The 27,560-nt window shown below is 45.0% G+C and overlaps 1 protein-coding gene across 1 annotated transcript; it reads right to left on the bottom strand.

Moving 5' to 3' along the window:
- Positions 1-8,321: 8,321 nt before the first annotated feature.
- Positions 8,322-9,871, bottom strand: adrb2a (adrenoceptor beta 2, surface a). The gene has a single exon (XM_078411116.1). The coding sequence runs from the start codon at positions 9,652-9,654 to the stop codon at positions 8,428-8,430; it is 1,227 nt and encodes a 408-aa protein (XP_078267242.1). The 5' UTR covers positions 9,655-9,871; the 3' UTR covers positions 8,322-8,427.
- Positions 9,872-27,560: the final 17,689 nt, after the last annotated feature.

Raw genomic sequence — 27,560 nt, 5'->3', positions numbered from 1 at the left:
ATCGCCTGTATTAATGGTGACCATCTTTTAACAAACTTGTCTGTTTTCAACTGTATTCTTGCTGTGATTTTCTCCATGATAAAGACATTTTTTACCCTGTCTCTCCATTGCGTTATGCTGGGGGGTTGTGGCTTCAACCAGGAAACTGTTATCATTTTTTTTGCTATCAAAAGTAGAATTCTCAGTAGATAAATGAACTCTCCATCTGTCATATTATCAGGGAGTATAGCCAGTATACAGAGTGCTGGATCTAACGTAAAGTTAATGCCCAACACCCGTTCAATTTCCTTTTGAACACTCTTCCAGAAATCCAGGAGCTTTGGGCAATCCCAAAATATATGTGTGAAGTCCCCCACCATTCCACAGTCCCTCCAACATAGCTCAGATGTGTTACTATATTTTGATGTGATAGATGGAGTGTTAAAATACCGCATTTTCACCTTCCAAACAAATTCCCTCCATGTTGGACTGTTGGTTAAATTATGTCCTGCTTTGAATGATTCCTCCCATTTTTCATCTATTATTATAATATTTGTTTCCAACTCCCATTTTTCTTTGACATTCATATTGTTATCATTTGATTCATGTTGTATTATTTTATAAATTTTCGATATAACTCCTTTTTTTGTCTCTTCCTCTGAAAATGACATTAACAGTTCCTCTAGTTTGGATGGTTTTTTACAAATATTCTCCCATTCCTTATGTTTCTGAAGGTAATGTCGTAGTTGTAGGAATTTATAAAAGTCATGAGCTGGTAGATTAAATTCCTGTGCAAGTTGTTCGAATGACTTCATGGTCTGACCATTAAACACTTGAGCGATATATATTAACCCCTTGTTTGTCCAATTGTTATACCCTGAGCCCCTAGTAGATGGTAAAAAATCTGGGTTTATTGCTATTTTAGTGGCCCTACAAATGGAATTCGACAGTTTTAATTTTTTTCGTACTTCAGATCAGGCCTTTATGTTAAAAGCCACTCCTCAGTAAAAGGCACATGGCAGCCCGCTTGGAGTTTGCCAAAAGGCACCTAGAGCGTTCTGGACCTCAGACTGGGGCAGAGGTTCACCTTCGGAGAGACAATGACCCTAAGCACACAGCCAAGGCAATGCAGGAGTGGCTTCGTGAGAAGTCTACGAATGTCCTTGAGTGGCCCAGCCAGAGCCCAGACTTGAACCCAATCGAACATCTCTGGAGGGACCTGAAAATAGCTGTGCATCGATGCTCCCCATCCAACCTGACAGAGCTTGAGAGGATCTGCAGAGAAGAATGGGAGAAATTACCCAAATACAAGTGTGCCAAGCTTGTAGCATCATACCCAAGAAGACTTGAGGCTGTAATTGCTGCCAAAGATGCCTCAACAAAGTACTGAATAAAGGGTCTGAATACTTATGTAAATGTGATATTTCAATTATTTCTTTTTAATTACTTTGCAAAAATTTCTAAGCACCTGTTTACACTTTTTTATTATGGGGTATTGTGAGTAGATTGACAATTAAAAAAAAAGATTTTAATCAATTTTAAAATAAGGCTGTAACATAACAAAATGTGGAAAAAATGAAGGGGTCTGAATACTTTCTGAATGCACTGTATATTCCGGTCCTCTTGAAATGAATGCTAACATTGTATTTGCCTTCCTTACTACCAACTGAACTTGCAAATAAACATTTTGGGAATCCTGCACCAGCACTCCCATGGCACCTCTGCTTTCTGAATCCCCTCCCCATTTAGAAAATAGTTCATGCCTTTATTCAATCTACCAAAGTGCATGACTGTGCACTTTGCTATCCTGTATTCCATCTGCCACTTACTTGCCCAATCTTCCAATCTGTCCAAGTCCTTCTGCAGACTCCCTGCTTTCTCAATACTAACTGCCCCTCCACCTATCTTCATGTCATCTACAAACTTGGCCACAAATCCATCAATTCCATCATCCAGATCATTAACATATAATGTGAAAAGTAGCGAACACAACACTGACCTCTGCAGAAAACCACTAGTCATCGGCAGCCTACCAGAAAAGGCCCACTCTTTGACTTCTGCCAGTCAGCCAATTTTCTATCCATGCTAACATCTAGCTAGGACTCTGTACAATATGCCTTCCCAATTCTGGTGTTACTAATGAGTGCCATTACTAATTATTCCAACTACTGATGTAAATGAAAAGGAGCAACTTTACGTTGCTTTAACGTATTGTCATTTAGCCTTCTCATCAATGCCTCCCTCATCAAACCCTCTGCACTTTGACCTCAACCACAGTTTGTTGTCTCAGAACTAGCTGTTCTCAAAAGGACCACTCCAATCCTATGAATAATTCTTAATTTTCTTGGTAAGTTCATGGCATGATCAAAGCTGCCTGTGTCTTCTGTGAGGGTGAATTCAAGGTGACATCTGAATAACTTGGCTGGGGACAATTTTTGGTTCATTACGGTTGGATAAAGTAAGAGGAGTGGATGAGTATTCTTTATTCATTGTCAATTATGGTGTCCATGCCCATGGTGCAAAAGATAGTCCAAAGGAAAAAAGGCCACTTGTACGTCATTAGCATATCGATACACTTTGAAGACTAGTTCCAGATCAAATACTACTTTGAATAATTCAGACTGATATTATACTGTAGATCCCGCAATGTCTTCACCAGAATATTATTATTTTCAAAACTCAGTTCAATTGAATATTTTACCAATTTGAAGTGAGCAGCCTATAATTAAATGATTACCTGTCCCAATTTCCATCAGATTTTGCTGAGCAAATCAGTCCTGCTTGCTTACCAATTGTTTTTTATTAATTACCAATTGCATCACAATGCATGTAAGTGTACATTGAGCATGTAAACAGCTAATAAAGGATCATTGCTTGAAAAATAATGCAAAATAAAATCCATCTCCGATTAATTTAAATTTCCCTTTCTGATTAGAATAAAAATGTCTACCACAGCCACAGCTGCTTCCTTGGGACACCCAGACTCACATTACATATTATTTGGTAACTTTCTGGCACCATCTTTTCCTGGTGATATACATCACAATATATTGCATTGGAAGAGACATGTCTGTTGTTGCATGAAGAATGTTGTTGCATGTTGCTCTCATCTGGACAGCCAGGGGGGCTATGTGAGGATGCTGTTCATTGACTTTAGTTCAGCATTCAACACAATAGTCCCCAGCAGACTGGTTGAGAAGCTGCTGGAACTGGGGCTTAGCACCCCTCTGTGTGCCTGGGTCCTGGACTTTCTCACTGCCAGGCCCCAAGTGGTCAGGATGGGGGAACACACATCTAGCTCCCTCACCCTGAACATAGGATCCCCCCAGGGCTGCGTCCTTAGCCCCCTACTGTACTCCCTGTACACACATGACTGTAGGGCCAGGTTCAGCTCAAACTCCATCATCAAGTTTGCTGATGACACTGTGGTGGTGGGCCGGATCTCCAACAACGATGAGAAGGCCTACCGGGAGGAGGTGGCTGATCTGGCACTCTGGTGTCAGGACAATAGCCTCCTCTTGAATGTCACTAAAACAAAGGAGCTGATTGTGGACTTCAGAAGGGCTAAACATCCAAGGACGTACACGCCACTGGAGATAAATGGGTCTATTGTGGATAGGGTGAGCAGTTTCAAATACTTGGGAGTCCGCATCGCAGAGGATCTGACGTGGGCAACGCACATTGCCGCACTGGTGGGTAAGGCTAAGCAGCGCCTTTACCACCTTAGACAACTGAGGAAATTCAGAGTGTCGCTGAGGATCCTTCATTGCTTCTACTCTGGGGCTGTAGAGAGCATCCTGTCCGACAACATTACAGTCTGGTTTGGGAACAGCTCTGCCCAGGACAGGATGGCCCTGCAGAGAGTAGTGCGTTCGGCAGAACGCACCATGGGAACTACACTCGTCCCCCTGCAGGACCTATACATCAGGAGGTGCAGATCCAGAGCAAGCAAGATCATGAGGGACCCCTGCCACCCCAGTAACGGACTGTTTCAGATGCTACGGTCAGGCAAACGCCTCCGCTGTCACGCTGTGAAAACGGAGAGGATGAGACGGAGCTTCTTCCCACAGGCCATCAGGACTGTCAACTTTGATAACCCCAGAGACTAAATTTTTGTCGACACTTTTTGTGCTATGTTTAGTAACTTATTAACTTTATTTATATGCTGTAACTGTAATTATTTTTGTGCACAACCCGCAGGCATTGCCACTTTCATTTCACTGCACATCGAGTATGTGTATGTGACAAATAAATTTGACTTGACTTGACTTGACTACCCTCATCAATGAAAGAACAAGTTTTTTGAGGGTGATGTTGTTTGAAGAAATTTAAACAGCTATATTAAAAGATCAGCCTAATATGTAAGGTCTTTGACAGTCACCTGTGTGGAAAGATCATGACTTTGATTTAACAGCCCATTTGAAGTCCTTAAATAATGCTGACCTCCAATTGCCAAAAGGTTTTGACCCTAGGTAATGCTCACGGAATGAAAGTTTTATTGTGTAGTACTTCTAACCAAGTCAGGCAGACCTGCCCTATCTCAGTGACCTAGTTGCTTTAAATAGTTTTTTTATTTTACTGTTCAAGTAATTTCCATTCTGCAAGAGACTTTATCACTGTGCATATTTTCCTGGCAACTGCTTGTAAACCAGTTGAGATGCAAATTCAGAATTGCTGACTGAATTTGGATATGACAAGAGCAGACCACTCAATTCTTTTGGAAGCCTTGGAAGTGGAAGTCTGCTGACGGACCTTTGTTTTGTGCTGATCTCCAGTGTGACTCTTGGCATTATATTTTCACATAAATGAAATAAATGTCTGGAAATACACCGAATGACATGCATTAACAAATGCAGAGCCCAGCATGCTTAAACTAACAAGTCAATGAATTTGCCGGAACTGTGAAGAGTCCAGATGCAATAGGTTTCATGCAAATACTGTGTCGGGATCAGAGGAGAGGCAAGGAGGAATACAAGAAAAAAGTTTGATTAGCTCTAAAGCAGGGTAAAATCACAACATTAATGATGTGCAAATAAAAGGGAATGAAAGTAGAAGAAGTAAGAAATGAAAGATTGGCTCAAAAGAGGTCTTGATCATTAACAAATGATTTATCTATTTTTGTCCAATTTTGATTAAAGGTTACCAAACTGAATGTTAACTGTGTTTTTCTCTCTCTGCAGATGTTGACTGACTGTTAGCATTGTCAACTATTTTTTTTGATTGCCAATGCGTGCCTTATTTTGTTTTGGATTTTTTTTGGCTTGCCATAGCTCATTCCATTACACCCTGTAATGATAGCTTAAATTTTAGCTATCTTCATCTACTCACCAACACCATTTCATTTATTCACTTAAGAATCTACACAACTTGTTATACATTGCTGCAAAATGATTGGAGCTTCTACACCACTTTTGGAAAGTGAGCCTGAGGTGGAATGTAGTGGTCTGCTTTAGTAGGGAGTCAAAGATGGAGAAGAAATGCTGGAGTAACTCAGTGGGACAGGCCGCATCTCTGGAGAGAAGGAATGGGTGACATTTTGGGTCGAGAAGGCAGTCTTCTGTGTCATGCTGGTTTCATTGGACCCTCTGACTCCATATTATAACTCCATTTAGATTGTGAAGTGCAGGAATAGCGTATACTACATCTTCATTTTGCAGGTATTACAATTAGAGTAAAATTGTAATTTAAACAGTAGTGCATGTAAGTGTCTGATCAGCACTTGCCTGATCTGTGTCGCTCAGTAGTTTCACGAAAGTAGCATTGCTGCCATCTCAGAAAGTCAACTTATTGTTGATGCAAAATATAGGCACAAAGTGGTGCATCAGGTGGCATCACTGGAGAAAAAGGATGGGAGACTTTGCAGCCCAGGACCCTTCTTCAGACTCCACTTCTTCAGATTCTGGTCCGACCCGAAATGTCACCAATCCTTTTTCTCCAGGGATGCTGACTGACCAGCTGAGTTACTATAACACTTTGAGGGGAAAAAACAACATCTGCAGATCTTTGTTTCTACATTATTTTTGCTGCAATTATTCTGTCACAAAATAATGTTATTTGTTTAAATGAAAAACAAAAAGGCAGTGTTGAATTTAATCAGTATAAATTTCACTTACCATTTCAAGCTTTAAGTCTGGCCAATTTCAACATTAAGCCTTAAGCTTCACCTGCCGAAAAAAGCTTTGAAAAAAGTATACTTTCTCCCTTTAAGTAAGTAACCCCCACATTCCTTCTCTCCCCATCCCTCCCCCACGCAAATCGCACCAGCTTCTAGTTCTCACCTAGCAAACAGCTAACAATGGTCTGTTTCCTTTATCATCGTTACTTTTTTTGCATATCTTTCATTCATTGGTTCTATATCTCTCTACATCTCCGACTATATCTCTCGTTTCCCTTTCTCCTGACTGAAGAAGGGTCTCGACCCGAAAAGTCACCCGTTCCTTCTCTCCAGAGATGCTGCCGGTCCCGCTGAGTTACTCCAGCATTTTGCGTCTATCTTCGGTTTTAACCAGCATCTGCAGTTCCTTCCTACACATACTACACAAGGTCCTAAATGTGCCATCCTCTCTCTCTCTCTCACTCTCTCCAAAAGGTGTCACCTTCGAGTCAATGGACTCCGGTTGCAAAGGAAAATATTTACAGTTGGTCTTGCAGTGCTCAAGAAGACCTCTGCCATATTACCCTAGTTGGTCAATCATGCTGAGCAATGTAACATTTGAAATTAAAAACTTATAGACGGTAGGAAAGGCTATTTAGTAAAAATAGTAAAACCGGAAAGATAAAAAGATCTGATATGTCCTGGCTAATTGGGAGAAAGTTTAAAGTTCCTACCTACAGCTATTTTCTTCTATTTTCTTTCTTATTTTTTTCACGCCGACTGTCTTCTCGTTATTTTCAGATGCAGTCAAAACAGAAACTATTCAATAAGCAATTATTATTTCTTGCTGAATATTTTAAAGTTGAAATCTTTCAATACAGTCTGAGTGATTGGATGTTAATAATAAGTGAATACGGCGCAATGGGGATGTGTTCTACAGGAAACAAACTGCTAAAAGTTAAATGATTTAAATATATATTTTATTTATACACGAATAACAGCCAACATTGATTCCAAATAATAAATATCCAAAATGTCTAATTTCTCACTTATTAGGATTCATATGAAAGACCAAAATAGCTTTATGTTTTGCCTTCACGTTGTGCGAAAATATATCGACCACGACATCAAGTAAACATTGAACGGCTCCATGCCTATTCAGAGCTGAAATAACGAGTTGTATTGCACATATACCCACGAATATCCGCTCCAAGCGGTAATGTACAAGTAAACCCCAATACCTTAACGCAGGAACGAAACAAAGCCACAGGAAACCAAGACCGGGTTGAATAATGTTGTGACTAACAGTGGAAAGTTAACCATTTGGCCATGAGAAGCTCCAGAGATTTCAGATGAGTTCTAGTGACAGCAAGCTGTCGATGCTAGGGTCGAGGGGGGGGGGGGGGGCAAAGGCTGGGATTCAGTGACACGCGAAACAATTAAGAAATGAAGCCACACATTGCCTAGCAATGCAAACCTATCTTCATTGAACGCAAAACGAAAGGAGTTTGAAGTTGAATGTGCGACGTTACAACACAGAACGAAAGATCACCACAGTCCACGCACAGGCAACCGACTGACGCACAGATGCACAAACATATGGACACGCCGACATACGAACGCGCGCGTTTGTTTCGCGTTTTGTGTGAACATTTCTTGGAGAAATGAATGGGGTTCCCTATTTTTATCCTTAATTGTACACAGGAGGTCTATCAGACGACGAAACATCTTTGACACTGGATTTCACACCGGGGCAGGTTCATCCCGCGAACACACGCTTACGCGATTCGCACGGAAATCCCTCCCAACTCCTTTCCCACAGATACACAGAACTGGTCGGTGAACATCACAGACCCGGGCTATGGCCCATCGCAGTTCCTGGCACGTTTACCTCCGAGATTCACCGGAACCTTGCGCGGTACAATGTATTGCACTCTTTTCCTTCTGCTTAATTTAAACCTTTGTAAGTTCTGTCATATTGCTCGCAGCTGACAAACAGTGTACCCGATTACCGTTCACAAAAGCGAGCACTGCGAATAATACCGCTCAAGTGGTAGACAGGTGATGCTGGTTGTAAACGTTTAGATATTCACTGTTAATGCTCACACAGATCCATCTTTCATCTTCTTTCATGAGCCGGTTATATCTCCTGTAGGTATCGCCATAGTGCATGGTATTGGGGGGTTTTGTTCCCCCCCCCCCCCCCCCCCCCCCCAGCGCAATAATGAGGTAGGTGAATGCATGACAAAAAGTACAACGAGATATGGTCAGGACAAACGTGTTGCTGACAGAGTTACCATGTCCCTCCCACCCACCGTCTGCCCGGTTGCCTTTTCTTCATCAAGCATTGCGCTTTATATGACCGAATCCAAGAGTTTGCGGTCGTTCCCGTTAGCGTTGGGGCTGCCGTTCAGCGGAGTGCCAGTGACCGACGCGGTGCCTTCGAAGCTGCAGTGCACAGGGCACCCGTTCTCGGGCCGCTCTTCGCTCTGCATCGCGATGGCACAGCCGTGCTGTGTGGAGGGCAGGCTGCTCCGGCAGCCCCACAGCACCGTCCTGAAGGCGTGCCTGAAGTCCGAGCTGCGGCAGTAAATCACCGGGTTGAAGGCAGAGTTGGAGTAGCCAACCCAGTTGAGGAAAGTGAAGACCGTGCTGGAAATGCTGTCCTTGAAGATGACGTTGACGATGTTCACGACGAAGAATGGCAGCCAGCAGAGGGTGAAAATGCCCATTATAATCCCCAGTGTTTTCAGCGCTTTGTGCTCTTTCAGGTTGAGGAACCGAGAAGTCCTTTTCTGCCCCGCGACGTTCAAGTTGTTGTTGTGATAGTGAAAGCGTCCCTGGCATTTGTTGATCTTCTTCAGTTGCTGCCTGGCCTCCTGGAAGACCCTGGTGTAGAGGAAGACCATGACAAGCAAAGGGAAGTAAAAGGAGACGATGGAGGAGGTGATGGCGAATTCTTTGTTGATGAGGAACTCGCAGCAATTGGGGTCCTCGTAGCACCTGAGTGACAGCTCATCGTCCAGCCGCCACCAGCCCATGTAGATGGGCAGGAAGGAGGTGAGGGCGGCCACGACCCAGACTACCAGCACCGCCAGCCGCGCCTTGCACTTGGTCAGCAGCACTTGGTAGCGGAAAGGCGACGTTATGGCCAGGTAGCGATCCAGGGCGATCACGCACAGAGTGCCGATGCTGGCAGTCACGCACATCACATCCAGGGAAGTCCAAAAGTCGCACCAGAAGTTTGCAAAGTACCACACCCCCGTGATGTTGCGTACCCCCCCGAAGGGAACGACCACCAGCCCCATCACCAGGTCGGCGCAAGCCAGGGACGTGATAAAGTAATTGGTGACGGTCTGCAGCCGCTGAAACCTGGCGATCGCCGTGATCACCAGGACATTTCCGAAGACGATCATAACCACGATCACCGACATCACGATGCTCACTACAATCTTCAAGCCGGGGCTCAGTTCTTTCCTCGACGGAGCGCTCTCGGTCCCCGGCGCTGCGCTGGCGTTGAGCAGCTCTGCTGTCAGTGGGTAGTATGTGCTCTCCTCCAGTCCAGTCACCTGGGATCCCATCCTAATGGCGAGCGGAGCTGGACACAAGCGGGCAGGAGCTACTCGGTGTCCCGTCCACACCACTCATTCACTCAGTCTGCTGCCGCCCGCGCACCGGCCCCTGCCTCTCTTGCACATGTCTGGGGCTGATGTGTGTTCAGGGAAACGGATTGAAAGCTCTGCTTTCCGCACTTATAGCCGCGCCGGGGACGTCATGTCCTTCCACAACCAATCACAATGTATGTGTAGCGTCAAACGCCAAAGTCTCTTCGCAGATATTCCATGTCAGGAAAGTATTTACTAGCAAGTGTTCGAAGGGGTGAGAATATCCCTGTCAATTCTAGCTCTCTATCACAAAGTCTAGATTCAACAGGTTAGATTAAAGGCAAGACTATATTGCAGCATTCACTGCCGGATCCTCTCAATTTGCAAATTACACCCTTTAACTAACAAATATTCCTTTCAGAAACTGGCCCCACAAAAAAATTATGCACGCTTCCCATCACGTTTATACAGCGCTTGGTGGAAACACAGCAAGTTTACACATACCCAAGGCTGGAGCTGTCAGGTACTTTTTTTTCCTGAAGTTCTCTCTGGCTGTTCAACAGTTTCGGTTTCAGTGCCTGCACGCTACTCGGGTTCGTGGTATGATTTTATTTTCGGTCGCTACTCTCGCTTCAGTCGGGGGCGTTTAAAAAAAAAAAATTCCCTGCAAAGTTCCCATTGCAAAATGTCGAGAGCTTGCTTGGGTTAGCAGTGGAGAGCGAGCGAGCCAGGGAAAGTGATGGGTTGCTGACCTATCTCTCTGGCGAGTCACACGGTGCACTGTCCAGCGCTATTGCCACAGGAAGGTCATATTCCATTAACGCGGCATTGATCAAGATCAAACAACGGAGGCAAACAACAAAAGGCTGTAAAATGGTCAGTGTCGACACACCAGGCTTAAGTCAACTATCCAAAGTTTGATGTCAGCTTTGGCAATCTTACAAATGCAACCACAATTTTAAATCGCCATAATTAGTCCTGCAGAAAATTATGTTCTCCCAAAAATAAATACAACTTATTTTCACAGAGGTTGATGACACAACACAGCATATGCATATTTAAACATTGTGTTTCTTGTGACCAACGCTTTCGGGCGTTGATGTCTGTTATTCGGACAATTATATTAGTTCGAGACATTTCCTGCATTGATGGCGTTTGGTTAATACTCTACATACAGTTACTACAAACACTGGATTGCCCGGTTTCTAATCTCATGTTTTGATTTGCAAGAAGCGAATCGGACAATTACTTATAGTCACAGAAGTATATAACATGGAAACAGGCCGTTCGGCCCACCGAGTCCACGCTGACTATCAGCTACACATTTACATTAACTCTACGTTATTTCCAATGTTATTTTCCCACTTTCAACCCCTCCACCCCGATTTACAACGCATTTACCCATCAAGGTCAATTTATTGAAACCAGTTAACCTACCAACCTCCACCTCTTTAGGATGTGGGAGGAAAATGGAATACCCGGAGGAACCCCATGCAGTCACAGTGGGAATGTGCAAACTCCACACAGACAATACCCGAGGTCAGGATTGAACCTGGGTCATTTGCGCACTGCCAGCTACTTCACTGCGCTGCCCACAGTTCGCAGCCCACATGCACAAAGAGGCCGAGGTGTTTTAAATATATTTTCTCTGAGGCTGTTCGTTGATAAACATATTCCCAATGTGAGTCGATTCTGTGGCATTTTTATGAGAAATGCGACGGTCAATAACTAATTTTAAACGAGATCACTCATAGTTTGAAGGAGCATGATGCACATTTTTAAAAATAGCACTGGTCCCAATATTCCTGTCAATTTGTCTGAATTTGTAACTTTATCACCACTGAGTCAGAATGCTTTGGATCTGAAGCGTGGTTCACGATATCAAATGTCATCAGGGACATCTGTGACTGACCCCGCATTGAGGGAGGCGGGAGATGCATCATTAGGATGGCAGGATAAACTGCGGTCTGTTTGGTTTCTATGTTTGTTGCATTATCTGGAGACGGGCAGGGAGGTCTCGGGTGACCCAGTCCACATTACTCTCCCTCACACTAGGATAAATATATTGACTAATCAGTCATCTTATTGCTTATTCAGCACCAATCTGGGCGCTATAAATCAACCTATTGCAACTGAAAGGGTTCAAGGGTTTCTACGAGCGTGAACTCTCTTAAATAAACTAATCACAATATTTTTATGTGGTTGATATATCGCTTTCCATACTAATCCATCCAAATTCTGCCGTTGCAAAATTCCACTCGTTTTATTCCTGGCAGGTGTCGGCATTATCTTTCCCCTATGTTAATCATCAGGCGAACAAACGCTTGGTGCTGTCAGTCTATACATTGCACTTTTTTTTTGCTGGTTTCAATCTTGTTGTTGTGTATTATTGGTAATCTAATTTAATATTCCAGAAATTAAGCTGCCCATACAATTTATGCTTCTGCATTCCCACCTTATGCCAGGCATCTAATTTCAAAACAGATGTCAGAATTATACCAATAATTAATCATTTTGACGGCAGAGGAAATCAGGTAGTGGGGAGGGTTCCAGGAAAAAAATAATTGTCTTTTTAAAATCATAATCTCTAAATAATTTACGTGGAGGTGATGCAATAGTTGGACAACAAAGTTTGCAACAAACTTCTTCCTTGTTTCTTTATAATCACCGGTCAGCACGGGCAAGCTGGGCCGATGGGTTGTTTTCTAGCCGTGCTACGACTCTAAAGCATTCGGCATTAGTCCATTGTAATGAGCAAGTGACATTGCAATGTGTCACACGCGTTCTCTTTCGATTGACAAAGGAATCAATAACTGATGTGTGATTAAATAAAACATTATCCAACAAGACTCGTAGGGATCAACCCAAGAATTCAAGTGATGTCATTTCCCAAGGAGTGTCCGTAAAAAAAAAACCAGACCCCATTCACAGCATTGCTAGTTGGTATTTTAACACCACCTCTCCCTTTCTCGACTCACGAGGACACAATCGTTCTCGTAAACTGCAGATGTTAATTCGAAAGATGGACGTCCTCTCTGCAATCAAACCCTGAATATATTACAGGCCACACTACAGGACATTTTGACCACATTGTGAAGGAAAAATATAAAGTGCATTTTAGAATCAGTACATAATTACTTTACTTAATTACCTGAGATACATGAATGCTCCTATCTCATACTGCATCTGCAAATTCCAATCCCACCGCTTCAAGTGTAGGTAGTGAGGAACTGAGGGTGCTGGTTTAAACCGAAGACAGACACAAAAAGCTGGAGTAATTCAGCGGGTCAGGCAGGTGGGTCAAAAAATAATTCCTTTTGCCATAGATGCTGTCTGACCAGTTGAGTTACTCCAGCTTTTTGTGTCTGCCCACTGCTTTAAGATTGTAAAAACAACGGTTTGAACACACCGTGTTAATTTTAACAATTCTGTGGCACAACACTGTTCCTTTTATTGGCAATATACATGACTGGCTGTATTAATTCCAGTGACGCAAAAAAAAAAAAAACAGATGCTGGAATCTGGAGCAACAAATAAACTGCTGGAAGAACCCAGGGGTCAGGCAGCATCCGTGGAGGCAAAGGGAAAGGCGACACTTCCTGCATCAGGCGTGCACGCATGGTGTCGATCGAGATCACCGGCCATCCTTTTGCATCCACAGATGCTGTTTGATCCGCACAGTCTTTCCAGCAGTTTGTTTCTTGTGTTTATTCCAGTTTATCGTAAGCAAAAGGACTTTGCGAAAGGCATGTTGCTTTTACGCTATATTTTTTTCAGTGTATATTTCTTATGAAGGCAGCATTTAACTGTCTGGAGAATTAATAATTCGCAAAGTCTTTAATTCATAATCCGTCCAATGCATGGAATTAGAAATTATGAAATGACCATCAAAAAATAAAAACATGCTGGTTAAAACCTAAGCATATCGTGTTTAAGAAGAGTGCATAAATTTCTAGTGTAGCCGCCAGACATCGTAAATTTCCTTAATACGTTATCTCTCGCAGCACGCGTGCACCCTAAGATTAATGATGGATATGAACCAAATGCACCGATTCGTCAATAATGAATTACTGTAGCTTACTCGAGCTGATTCGCAGAAGGAGCAGAAACGCTGTGAGTTATTTATAGATTAATTAGTGGTTATTTATAGGGTAAGCATAACTGACTGACGCTTGCGAAGTAACCGATGACACTTCTGAAAAGTAATTTAGAAGAAAAAAAAATCAAATGTTGTTTATGGTTGTGCATTCTCATTTGCGTGCAAGTTTTTCCCCCCGCATTTCCAGAAAGGATCATCATGTAGCGACCATAGAGAATGGTCCAGGTCGTCGAACCCTCGGATTGGCCAGCGAGGTCACGTGTGAACGCGACCATGGGGATTGGTCCAGGGAGCGACATCGCTGATTGGCCAGCGATGTCATGTGCGCATTTGGCGCCCGAAATAGTTAGTTCGGCGAAGTCTTCGAAGAAGACAGTAAGTTTTTGATGGTTGTCCTTTACCTTGTTGTTTAACTCTGTATTCGAATATTGCGGCTGCAATAAACTTCTTCTACAACCAACAAGTTTCCGGACTCGCCATATTGGTGACCCCGACGTGATCTGGACGATCACCGACTATGCAGGGACCCGACGCCTCGTCGGCGATGGCCGCGCCGGGCACACCGGAGTCAAGCGCGGTAAGCGTTCACCTTCCGTGGTTTTGGACGCACGCACCGCAATCTTGGTTTATACACACCGAAGCTCAATTTCATATAAAGAAGATATCGGACGACTCCACGAGGTATTACTACCTCGTCAGCGCTCTACCATCGGAGACGACCACGCGCGTGATGCGGTTCATCGTTAATCCACCTGCGGAAAGCAAGTACGAGGCCCTGAAGAAAGTATTACTGCGAATCTTCGGTTTTAATAAGCATGGTGGTGCGGCAAGACTTCTGCACCTACCGGATCTTGGAGACCGACTGCCTTCCGTCCTCATGTCCGAAATGATGATGCTAGCCGGTGAGCATACGGATTGCCCTATGTTCGAACAGGCATTCCGCGAGAAGCTTCCTGAGGATGTCCGACTGCTGCTCACGGATTGTTCTTTTAAGGACCCCGAAGCATATGCAGCGAAAGCGGACGCGCTTATAGCGGCTAAAAACAAGGCAAAGGACCAGGCAAGCGGTTCGATCAACAAGGTCTCGACATCAGTGACCACGCCACAGCGACGGCAAGATGGCGCCACGTCTCCCGCCAATTCTCCGAAAGCCCGCCAAAACGATCCGCACAAGCGCGGCTGGTGCTATTATCACCTACGATGGGGTAGCGAATCCCGCAACTGCCGCTCACCTTGTACCTTCGCGGGAAATGCCTCGGCCGATCGTACATAGGGGCAGTTACGATTGGCCAGAACCGGCGCCTCTATGTCCATGATCGATTCACGGACACAGAATTTTTGGTGGACACGGGAGCCATCGTCAGTATAGTGCCGCCGACCGACCTAGAAACCAGATCGGGTAAGACAGGTCCCACCCTCATCGCGGTTAATGGCAGCCCAATTCGCACTTTCGGTATACGGAAGATGTCCCTTGTGTTAGGCCTCCGCACGTACGAATGGCCATTCATCATAGCCGACGTCAAACAAGCGATCTTGGGAGCAGATTTTCTCTGGGCTTTTTCACTGGTCCCTGATGTCCGCGGTAACGACCTCCGACCCTCCGCCGAAGATGAGCACGTCGCTCCGACAATCGCCTCCTCGCCCAGCCCTACTGTCCAGGCCGTCGTCGCGGCCCCCGACTCGTATGCTGAGATTCTGGCCGAGTTTCCAGAGCTGCTCATTCAACGTTTCGACACGTCTTCGGCCAAGCACGGCGTGGTCCATCACATCCGCACCGAAGGCCCTCCTGTTTTCGCTCGGGCAAGGAGGCTACCGCCAGACAAACTGGTGGTGGCACGGGCAGAGTTCAGGAAGATGGAGGAAATGGGAATTGTTCGTCAGTCTGACAGCCCGTGGGCCTCGCCGTTACATATGGTCTCCAAGGCATCTGGGGGGTGGAGACCATGTGGCGATTATCGGCGTCTCAATGCTGTCACCACGGCTGATCGCTACCCCATACCGCACCTACAGGACTTTTCATCTGGGCTGGAAGGAGCGGTGGTGTTCTCCAAAATCGATTTGGTGCGAGGATACCACCAGATCCCGGTGCGACCGGAGGACATACAGAAAACTGCAACGATTACTCCGTTCGGGTTGTTTGAATGGTTGCGTATGCCTTTCGGTTTAAAGAACGCGGCACAGGCTTTCCAACGACTGATGGACCGCGTGGGCCAGGATTTACCCTTTTTGTTTATTTATTTAGACGACATCCTGGTTGCCAGCACCTCAGTACAGGAACACCAGGCCCACTTGCGGACCGTTTTCCAGCGGCTCCAAGACCACGGGCTCATAATCCAACCCTCCAAATGTCAATTCGGCCTTCCTGCTCTTGATTTTCTAGGGCACAAAATTACCCCTGCCGGCGCCTCCCCTTTGCCCGAAAAGGTGGAGGCTATCCGGGCATTTCCTAGGCCCACCACAGTAAAAGGGCTACAGGAGTTCGTAGGCATGGTTAATTTCTACCATAGGTTCGTCCCGGCAGCTGCGCGAGTCATGCGCCCGCTTTTCCAATGCCTTGCAGGGAATCCGGTAGAGTTGATATGGTCCCCAACCGCAGAGTCGGCTTTTACAGCAGCTAAGGCAGCTTTGGCAGACGCCACCATGTTGGTCCACCCGAGCCCCTCCGCCCCCACGGCCCTGACGGTTGACACCTCTGACGTGGCGGTGGGCGGGGTTCTGGAGCAGCAGGTCGGTGGCCGTTGGCAGCCTTTGGCGTTTTTCAGCCGGCAACTAAATTCGGCTGAGCTGAAATATAGCGCATTTGACCGAGAGCTTTTGGCCCTCTATTTAGCTGTTCATCATTTCAGGTACTTCCTTGAGGGCCGCCCATTTGTGGCCTTTACGGACCATAAACCATTAACATTTGCTTTTGTCAAATTGTCTGACCCATGGTCGGCCCGCCAGCAGCGGCACCTGACTGCTATCTCCGAATTCACCACCGATGTCCGTCATGTCGAGGGTAAGCTTAATGCCGTTGCTGACGCCCTGTCTAGACCTGCTTTTCCCCCTATTTCGGCGGTGGACTGCGAAGTGGATCCCCAAGAGCTTGCGGAGGCACAGCTTCTAGCGGATACCGCTTCGGCATACCAGTCCACCACTTCGGGATTGAAGTTGGCCCAGGTAGCTTGTGGGTCAGAAGGCACAAAAGTCTGGTGCGATGTTTCTCTTCCCCGTCCCAGGCCGGTAGTACCGCCCTCCCTTCAGCGCCGGGTTTTCGATGCCATTCATGGGCTGGCGCACCCGTCCATCCGCTCCACCTCTGCTTTGGTAGCAGCTCGGTTTGTCTGGCATGGCCTACGGAAACAGGTAGCGGGTTGGGCGCGTGCCTGCGTTCCCTGTCAGACCGCTAAAGTCCAGCGCCATGTCCAGCCCCCCGTACAGGATTTCGAGGTCCCGGCTGTTCGTTTTTTCCACATCCACGTGGATTTGGTCGGTCCTTTGCCTTCCTCCCGGGGCTACACCCACCTCCTCACGGTGGTGGATCGGTTCACCCGGTGGCCAGAGGCTTTCCCATTGTCTGATATTTCGTCAGCGTCTTGTGCTAGGACTTTGGCCCTTCATTGGGTAGCTCGTTTCGGGGTCCCGGCAGTTATTACCACTGACAAAGGCCCACAATTCACTTCGTCCCTCTGGGCCGCGCTCGCAGAACTGTACGGGTCCAAGTTACAACCCACGACTGCATATCACCCCCAGGCAAATGGACTCGTAGAAAGGTTCCACCGCCAACTTAAGGCGTCCCTCAGTGCAAGGCTTGAAGGCCCGGACTGGGTAGACCAGCTCCCTTGGGTTCTTTTGGGCATCCGGACTGCTCCTAAGCTAGATCTCGGTGCGTCGTCCGCAGAGCTAGTATATGGCTCGACACTTCGATTACCCGGAGATCTGTTTCCGGACCCTTCAGACCAGCTGCCTACAGTCCCATCAGTGTTAGCATCTCTCCGGGAACGGGTGGGCTCCCTGGCTCCAGTTCCGACTTCACGTCATGGGTGTCCCATGGTACATGAACCGCCTTCCCTGAAGGACTGTGAGTTCGTTTTTCTGCGAAAAGATTCCCATCGCGCCCCGTTGCAGAGGGTCTATCAAGGGCCGTTCCGGGTTTTGCGTAAGGGAACGGCTACCTTCACCTTAGACATGTGCGGCAAGAGTGAGCTCGTCTCGGTGTCCCGGCTCAAACCTGCACATTTGGATCCGGATCAACCAGTCCTGGTCGGTCAAACCCCTAGGAGAGGCCGACCTCCGTTAGTTCCGCTCAGTCCAGGACCCCCCGTTCCGACAGTTCCTCCAGGACCCCCCGTTCCGGCAGTTCCTCCAGGACCCCCCGTTCCGGTAGTTCCTCCAGGACCTCCCGTTCCGGCTGTCCCGCCAAGTCCGGAACCCCCGGCTCCTGTGGTTCAGGCTGTCCCTCTCCGTACTCGTTATGGTCGCGAAATCCGGCTCCCTGCTAGGTTCCGCACCTCGGGTTCTGGGGGGGGGTCATGTAGCGACCATAGAGAATGGTCCAGGTCGTCGAACCCTCGGATTGGCCAGCGAGGTCACGTGTGAACGCGACCATGGGGATTGGTCCAGGGAGCGACATCGCTGATTGGCCAGCGATGTCATGTGCGCGTTTGGCGCCCGAAATAGTTAGTTCGGCGAAGTCTTCGAAGAAGACAGTAAGTTTTTGATGGTTGTCCTTTACCTTGTTGTTTAACTCTGTATTCGAATATTGCGGCTGCAATAAACTTCTTCTACAACCAACAAGTTTCCGGACTCGCCATAATATCACAAAAGAGCAATACTTTTGGGGGGGGGGGGGAATTCATCCACTTCACACTGCCTGGGCAAGGGCCACCAGCATAACCAAGGATCAATCTCACCCTGTCACTTTTCTCCCTTCTCCCATCAGGCAAGAGCTACAAAAGTTTGAAAACGCATATCTCCAGATTCAAGGACAGTTTCTTACTGGACTTTATGCTGCACTGAACTTTATAATCTTTATTCTGTACCTGTACATTGTGGATAGCTTGATTGTAATCGGGTATAGTCTTTTCGCTGACTGGAGAGCATGCAACAAAAAAGCTTTTAACTGTACCTTGGTGTAGGTGGCAATAATAAACTAAAGTAAATGTCCAATAGTGGCAGGCAAATTAATAGGTTGATTTTATATTTCTGGCATGTTTTGTTTAAGTGTAAGGTCATTGCGTACAGATTAAATAAAGGAAGTCAACAAGGACCATTACAATTCATGGGTTAGGCCACGGCTAGATTTTCGAGTATAATTTTGAGTACAAGAATTAATGTGGAATTTCAAACCTTTCAGAAGAGGTTAATTTAAGGTAATGCCGAGTTTGAGTTATGTGGAGAGATTGATCTCATTGGCCCAGAAATGATTAAAGGGAGACTCAATAAATCTAATAAAAATAATGATGGATTTAGGCACAAAATGCTGGAGTAACTCAACGGGTCAGGCAGCATCTCTGGAGAAAATGAATGAGTGATGTTTCAGATCGAGATCCTTCTTTAGATGGTCTGAAGATGGGTCTTCACTCTTCTTAGGCCCCCTCGGTCATGGTTGACCATGGGTAATGCATCCTAGTTGGCAGCTTGCTCCACACCTCGGCTAGAGCAGCGTCGCTTGTGGCTGAAGAGACCAATGCAGGAGTGACAGCCTCTGTCGCAAAGGTCACATTTGGGTGTGGACTCTGGTCTGTTGCAGTTGCTGCGCTCCTTTCTGCGTGCCCGCTTATCTGCCGTTCATCAGTTTCTCTTCCCCCATTTTGAGATGTTGGTTCAGGGTACTTCACCACCTCGTACGGTCAGCTGCAAGGCTCTCCCAGGACTCCACATCGATGTTGAGCGTCTTCAAATCTCTCCTGCAGACATCCTTGTAACGTAGCTGGGGGCGGCCGATGGTTCTCCTCCCAGATGTCAGCTCTCCATAGAGGATGTCTTTTGGAATACGGCCATCCTCCATGCGGCGGACATGGCCAAGCCACCACAGCCTGTGCTGCCTGAGTAGAGTGTACATACTCGGAAGGCCAGCGCCAGACAGAATCTTGGCGTTGGACACTGTCTTGCCAGGATATACCCAGGATATGGCGGATGCTTCTAAGGTGGAAGGTGTTGAGTCTTCTCTCCAGTCTGGCATATGTAGTCCATGTCTCACTGCCGTACAGCAGCGTGCTGTCGACACAGGCGTTGTAGACTGCTATCTTGGTCTTCACTGTCAGCTTTGGATTGGTCCACACTCGAGTTGTGAGGCGAGCGAGAGTTGCAGCTGCCTTCCCGATCCTCTTGTCAATCTCTGTGTCTTGACCCAAAACATAAATTTCTGTCTATCTTCAGAGTAAACCAGCATTTGCCGTTCCCTCCTACACAGTACAATGATGGGCTTTGATTTAAAAATAATAGATATCTTATTTTCTCTCATGTGGGCCACTAGCCAACGGTCACAGTTTTGATATAATTCCCAAATGAATTCTCGCCATGGAATTCAAGGTCAAGGGTGGATTGCTTCAACTCCAGTTTGGTGTACTTTGAAATGACAAATAAGAATTCTGCGAACTCTGTCACAGACGGGGAACATGGACATGTGTAGTTTAGTAGGTGGTGTGCTCCTTCAGTTCTTACTGCTGCACCCAAGAGCTTCTCAGTGCCATCTTAAATACCTTTCTCTTTGTTTTGAGTGAATGTGGCCCACTAATTACCACATTTAAGTGGGAATGTCACACCCTTTTCAAGGTGGTTTAGAGGATAAATGGTTGGAATGGAGCGTCAGTTTTGGCCATGTAATATTGGGCAAGCAAGCAATGTGGCCTGTCCCGACTTTGTGCATAATTGGGGTCATACTATGGTGAATCTTGGCCTAGACGAGGATGCTGACATTGATTTACTAATCTTGTCAGTGGAGTCGGAGGAGGGAGCTCACTACATTACACAAAACAGCATTCCCACTATTGATTCCATCCACCTGCTGCCTTGCGAAAGCATCCAACATAATCAAGAACCATTCGCCCAGCTTCCTCCCCACTATTATCATACTTTTGAATGCACCTCTCATGAGCTACGGAAATATTCTTCATCTTCCAATATACTTTATGGCAGCCTTTGTAGCACCATATTATACCCTCTGTTTATTTTTCTCTGCACTGCTGTTGTACGTGTCTTGGTTTGATTGTAATCACGTACTGATGATTTAACAGGATAGCACCCAAACAAAGGTTTTCACTGGATCTTGGTGAACAGGTTAATAAAACAATACCAATAACTTGTGATATGTCTCTAGTGCTTTGAGGTGCCAAATCAGGTAAGTAATTCTTGTCTCTCAAGGATAGAAATGGGCACAAATCATGGCTGCTCAGTAGATCTTCGAGTACTTTTCTTCAAACTGCCAAAGGCCATGCTGACACACTGAAGATAAGGGTGAATCTCATCATCAGTGTTTGCCTTCATTGTGGATGGTTTGTGAGAAATGTGAACTGTTTTCCAGAATCTCATTGAGGACGGGTATTTTCAGAGGGCATTGTTGTGCATTGAAGCAAACTGGTGGAGGATCTCTTTCTGAAGCATTAAGTTTAAGGAGATCCTGTAAATATGTAATTGATGACTTGAAGCTTGATCTCTGAACACAGGCGTACACAAGCATATTCTGTTCAGTAGGACTGGATTACTGAGGTTGGGATGATCTTGGTCCAGGGGTTGAGACAATGCACTTGAAGAGTTTCCCTTTAGTCATGTAGATTGGTTTCCTTCCTGTTGGAAGGTTGTTGGAAATGAACTGAAGCACTGCAGCAGGAAAGATTGAAAACAATTGTCAATGCTTTGATGCAGCCTTGCTCAACAAAGCACTGAGAACTCATCTGTTGGAGACCCATTGATTTGGATTGTGTCTTGCACACTGTCATGAACCAAATGTAGAATGGTGCCAATGTTCTCTGGACAGCCAAATTTGAGGAGGAGGTTGGTGTTGATCCTGAATTTCACCCTGAAGTTGTCATATATAAAGATCATGAGCATTCTGCCTACAAATGGAAGAAATCCACATTGCAACTCAGAGAGGCAATTCAAGATTCAAGATTCAAGATAGCTTTATTTGTCATCCAAATTGGACGAAATTCAGTCACCCACAGTCCAACAATAAAAGCATTAAAATAGGCAGATTACACAATTGAGGAAGATCCTGACAATGCTCTACCTGTGACAGACAGCAGGAAGACCACACTGGATTTACTGCTGTTGGATTTAGTTCCTCTCTGGAAGCAGGTGATGATTTATTTGGCATATCCTCCTTGAACCCGATCATGGGAGATCTGTTTAAATATTTGTCTCTGTACTGCCTTTTTGGAAGAATCAGCCCGTACCACTCTTTCCCCAACACTCAGTAATTATTTGGGCATGAAATGTCCAACCAATTCGCTTGTGGAGGCAATGATTGAATCTGCTTCCACCATCCACCAGGTCTATGAAGTTCCTCAAATGTACCCTTTAGAACATCAGCAATGATTCAATTTGCTCCAAAGGCCTTGCAGCTTTATAATTGGCATATGGTCCTTTTGACTTGTTGTCAATCAGGAGTGCTCTTGAGACTGGACCGAATACATTTCTATAGCATCAAGTAAAAGAGTTGTCACATGAAGGGCTGAGTTATGGTAAATAGTTCCCTAATCCCAGCAATTAATTTTATGTTCTTTTCAAATTGGAAAACATCCCAAAGCAACTAGAGGGGAAATGGCATTTATTCATTTAACCCTGCAGGTTGCAAGTGTATATACAATGTGAGAATGGCAGAACACATTCCACTGGGGTTTTCTCATGGATATGTGGTTAAGGAAGATTATGCAAATTAAGTGAGGTGTGCGAAGCAGCTCTTTCAAAGATCAGGCTCGAAAGGTCAACGACCTTTCACCTTTGCTTTTTACATAAACTTAACTTTTTCTTAATGTTCTAATGAGAAAAGGCTAAATATTTTGCTTGTTTGTAATATAAACAGAAAATACTAGACATCTCAGAAGGGCGGCACGGTGGCACAGCGGTAGAGTTGCTGCCTTACAGCGAATGCAGCGCCGGAGACTCAGGTTCAATCCTGACTACGGGCCCCGTCTGTTATGAGTTTGAACGTTCTCCCCGTGACCTGCGTGGGTTTCTCCGAGATCTTCGGTTTCCTCCCACACTCCAAAGACGTACAGGTATGTAGGCTAATTGACTGGGTAATATGTAAAAATTGTCCCTTGTGTGTGTAGGATAGTGTTAATGTCGCTGGGCGGCGCGGACACGGTGGGCCGAAGGGCCTGTTTCCGCGCTGTATCTCTAAATTTAAAAAAAATCAGAGCAGGATGTGTATTTTCCTTATATAATTGCAAACAATTTATTTCATCTTTTCCTGACCGCGCTTATTTAATATGTCTCAGGTGTTGAAGTTAAAATGGTAATTGATAAATAATGAAAGTGAAATACTTTAGTAATCTTTTGGTTATCTTTAGTAATCTGTGTTTTCCATTAGTACACACAAAAATAGTACACATTATTACCAATTTCAATAAGGATTTGAAATAATACCTAAAATAAACTTCACTGTCTGATTGGTCTTCATCTGCAGTTTACTACAAGCATAATTAAAACAGTCATGCATTCCATAGCATTGCAATATAGTCTTCAACAAATTGATCTGCATGTTAATGCCATTTATCTCTCTCTAGACTGTCCTTGGCCCGCTGATCATCTGCAGTTTGCTTCCAGGAATGTTAACCTTCAGTAATATGGTTAGACTGGAGAAACTAGGAGGGCATTCCTTGGAGCAGAGAAGGTTGAGAGTTGATTTGATGTAGGCATTGAAACTAAGTAAGGCTCTAGGTTGAACCAGAAAGTGTTCACCTTGATGGGTGGGTTGAGATCCAGAGGACACATATTTCATATAATTAGCAAAAGAAAAAGGGTAACGCGGGGAAAAGCTTTTTCATGCCATTATGATGTGGGATGTTTTGCCCGAATGGATAGTGGAAGCAGATTTAATCATTACTTTCACAGGGGTTTGGCTGGACAATTCCTATTCAAATGATTAGCTTAATAATAATAATAATTGTTGTTGTTGTTGTTGTTCCTCCACCTCCTCCTCATCCTCCTGATTTTATGAAAATTATTCTGTTCTGTTTTATGAAAATTAAGTGTCAAGAGTGTTATATTGTCTGATGTCCCAAATTGGAACAAAGAAAGTCATACTTGCAGAAGCACAACAGTCATGTAAACATGTAAACACATTCACTTTCACCTCAGATATAATGTTAACAAAAACTACTAAAAATATCTGCATTAAGTGGATAATTTTCTAAAGAATTTGGATTGGGGTCTCTAGTTTACTTTTGTTTTTGTCCTGGTCTTTCTTCAGCCATTGCATTAAAATAATATTTTAGTGGAGGGAATGTGCCCTGGATGAGCACAAAAATTCCTAACCAATCAATTGTCCTTCTTGTTTCTCGGCTCCGTTAAAGTACTTAGGGCTGATCCATTTCCTATTGTCATTTTGCAGTTTTAATCAGAAGAGCAACCTCTGCATTCTCTCGAAGATAGACACCAAAAGCTGGAGTAACTCAGCAGGACAGGCAGCATCTCTGGAGAGAAGGAATGGGTGACGTTTCAGGTCGCGACCCTTTTTTAGACCCTTCTCTCCAGAGATGCTGCTTGTCCCGCTGAGTTACTCGAGCTTTTTGTGTCTATCTTTGGCTTAAACCAGCATCTGCAGTTCCTTCCTACACATTTCATCTGCATTCTCTCTGTAAGCTCCTACACTGAGCTAGGTTGGTGGCATTCGGAGAACAGTTTCCAGGTCCTTTTTCTCAGTACACTATCATAATATTAGAAAAATATATTTATTGGGGACTGTTCCTCAGGAATGTCGAAGCTCCATGTGGCCAATTCAGTGTGAAAGTAGAAGCATAAAATTTAAAGCATAGAAGAGTACAACACAGGAACAGGCCCTCCCTCGTCTCCCCCTCCCTTGTCTCCCCCACTTCCTCCCCCTCCCCCCCCCACTTCCCCCCCCAATTCCCCCCCCACTCCCCACCACTCCCCCCCCACTTCCTCCCTCCCCCCCTCACCACCACCCCCCTTCCCCCCCTCACCACCACCCCCCCTCCCCCCTCACCACCACCCCCCCCTCCCCCCTCACCACCACCCCCCCTCCCCCCTCACCACCACCCCCCCTCCCCCCTCCCCCCCTCACCACCACCCCCCCTCACCACCACCCCCCCTCCCCCCTCACCACCACCCCCCCTCCCCCCTCACAATTCTGTGCCTATTGCAATGCAAAGTTAATCTGGCCTTCTCTGCCTGCATATGATCCATGTCCCAACATTATTGCTCAATGGCCCTTGCACACAGATGGCAGTAAACTACAAAACAAACTCCCTCTTGAATGTTTGCTACTAAGACACTTGAGAAACTAGAATTACAGCATATTTCACTAGTAATTGATTCCACCCTATGGCGAGCTGGATTCCAACAGTTGGAAAGCCTTTAATCAAGTTAATTACCTTCACTAAAAATGGGTTTCAGAAAAACAAACTGGTCTTGTCATCATTGATTAAATGGCAGCATGTGTTACTGGTGATTTTCTGGTGAGAATATCTGCAATTCTTTCAAAAACCCACAAGTTTTATCGAACTACAACTGGTTCAGAAACCATTAGCTAACTGATCTATTTCTTGTTACCATCAATCAGAAACCTGTCCTCAGTTCAATACAGAGACCTTTCTTTAACCTTTGTGCATAAATAACCTGTTTGTAAAAACTTGTTTATATTGATGGTAGTGCCGTTGTTGCTCAAAATCATGGCTTTTCAAATATGGAACTCTCACTTGAAGGTAGCATGAAGCTGACATCAGTCTATTCCTTAATATGACATTTCAAACTAAATTCTTCAAACACTTTGTCATGTGCTTTAGAGCTGCAGGATATGCCCCATAAATGTGAACTCAGTTTCAGAATGAATGGTCAGTTTATCAAATTTGAAACCCAACTCACTTTATTTTGGAGTTACTCTTGAACTTATGAATCCAAACTCCAAGAACATTTTCAAAACAAGAAATAAACTGCTTGCGAAACCTGCAGGCTCCTCTAATATGCGAATGCTTTAATGGTATGTTTATTTACCTTGGAATTGTTATTCATTTGCAAAATACTGCACCAATATGTTGTCTGTTTATTGCCTAGTATACTCATGGACAACGAACAACATCCTACAGGAATATACTTACCATATCCTACAATATACTTTGAGCCAAGAACACTGAATCCAAATGGGCTCTCGGTGCCTGAAATGTGGTGACTCTTGTGTACTGCCGAGGTGAGGTCTGCTGTATGATTTTACGGGGTTGTATGCAAACAAAGCATTTCATTGTACCTAGGTACATGTGACAATAAAATATCATTGAATCATTGAATAAACGTGGCTCTGCTTCACCCCACACAAAGCCAGTCCAATCACCAGTCTCTGTGATTACTGTACATTGCCAGAGCAGTGGAATTTACTTCACTTATCAATAACTGGGGTCTTGTAAAGATAAAACATATAACAGAGAACAGTATAATAGTATTTTGACACAAAGCAGGCCATTCAGCTCACGATATATGTGCCAATCATGATGCCTATTTGACCTAATCCCTTCTGCCTCCTTCAGCTCCTTACACCTTCGTACCCTGTGTATGCATGTGCCTATTTTGAAAAGAGGACAACTGTTTATGACAAACCTAGACACGCACATTATCATTCCTTACCCAGACCTTGACAAATGCAAAGTCCTTAAGGAGGTAGACGATTGTCTCATCATCATTGTAGCCATCTCAATGACAGCTTGTGGTGGAATGGAGACTCCAACTGTGACCTGGTAGGGAGAGTTCTTCCTGCTGCCAGCCTAGCAAAGTCTTGGTGCTTATTTGTGTGGTCTGGTGGTTAGGTATTCTGCCAAATAACTTTAATATCTGCCCAGGAAACCATCTCACAAAGTCTATTATGCCTTTCTCCCACGGCGCCTCGAGGATATTCTGTGTTAACTATTGCCCGATGGACATGGTCAAAGGTGCTTTTCCAAGGAACTTTATGAAGGACAGATCGTGCAGCAAGTTTCAAATAAATGGAATATTGTGCCGCAGTGAGACCATGCAACATTCTTCCCAGCACTGGGGATGGGGAGAAACTCAACAGAGACTGACACCATGTTTACATACCTCTCCTCTATGCACAGCTTGATGCAGCCATACAAATAGATGGCCATTTCAGTGAAGACTACACAGGGCATGTTTCTACTTCCTTTCTCTGGAGACTTACACAGGATGACCCAATGGATTTGATCCATTCAAAATCTGCTGATGAAATGAACGATGGTTCGGGTGATTGCCACAATACTTGGTGAATAGCATCTTCTTTATTCTCAACTGGAAATAGTGATAAATTAGTTATCCACCTTACACAGATATCTAGATGACACAGCTAATTCAGGATGAACGAATTATAGTCAGGCTTCTGAGCAGTCCTTCCATAAGCCAGGGTACTGTTCAATCCACCTCTACCCCATTGCGAACATTTGACTTTATCTATGGAATTGGTGCACTGAAAAGCTGAGAAGTAGATTCTGCACTCTGCACTTTTGCCTTTGCTCCATCTATTTGAGTTTGGCTTGGTTGCATATTGTATTTTCTGATTTGATTGGATATTCTGCAAATTAAAGCTTTTCACTGTACCTTGGAACACATGATAATATAAATTTAAACCTAAATT

This window comes from Rhinoraja longicauda, chromosome 14, assembly GCF_053455715.1.
Source record: "Rhinoraja longicauda isolate Sanriku21f chromosome 14, sRhiLon1.1, whole genome shotgun sequence".
Classification (NCBI taxonomy): Eukaryota; Metazoa; Chordata; class Chondrichthyes; order Rajiformes; family Arhynchobatidae; genus Rhinoraja; species Rhinoraja longicauda.
The sequence above is the reverse complement of the archived record's forward strand: the minus strand, read 5'-3'. Positions and strand labels throughout refer to the sequence as shown.

Bases quoted from the DNA above. Each gene is read 5' to 3' on its own strand.
- adrb2a (XM_078411116.1), bottom strand. From the start codon at position 9,654: ATGGGATCCCAGGTGACTGGACTGGAGGAGAGCACATACTACCCACTG.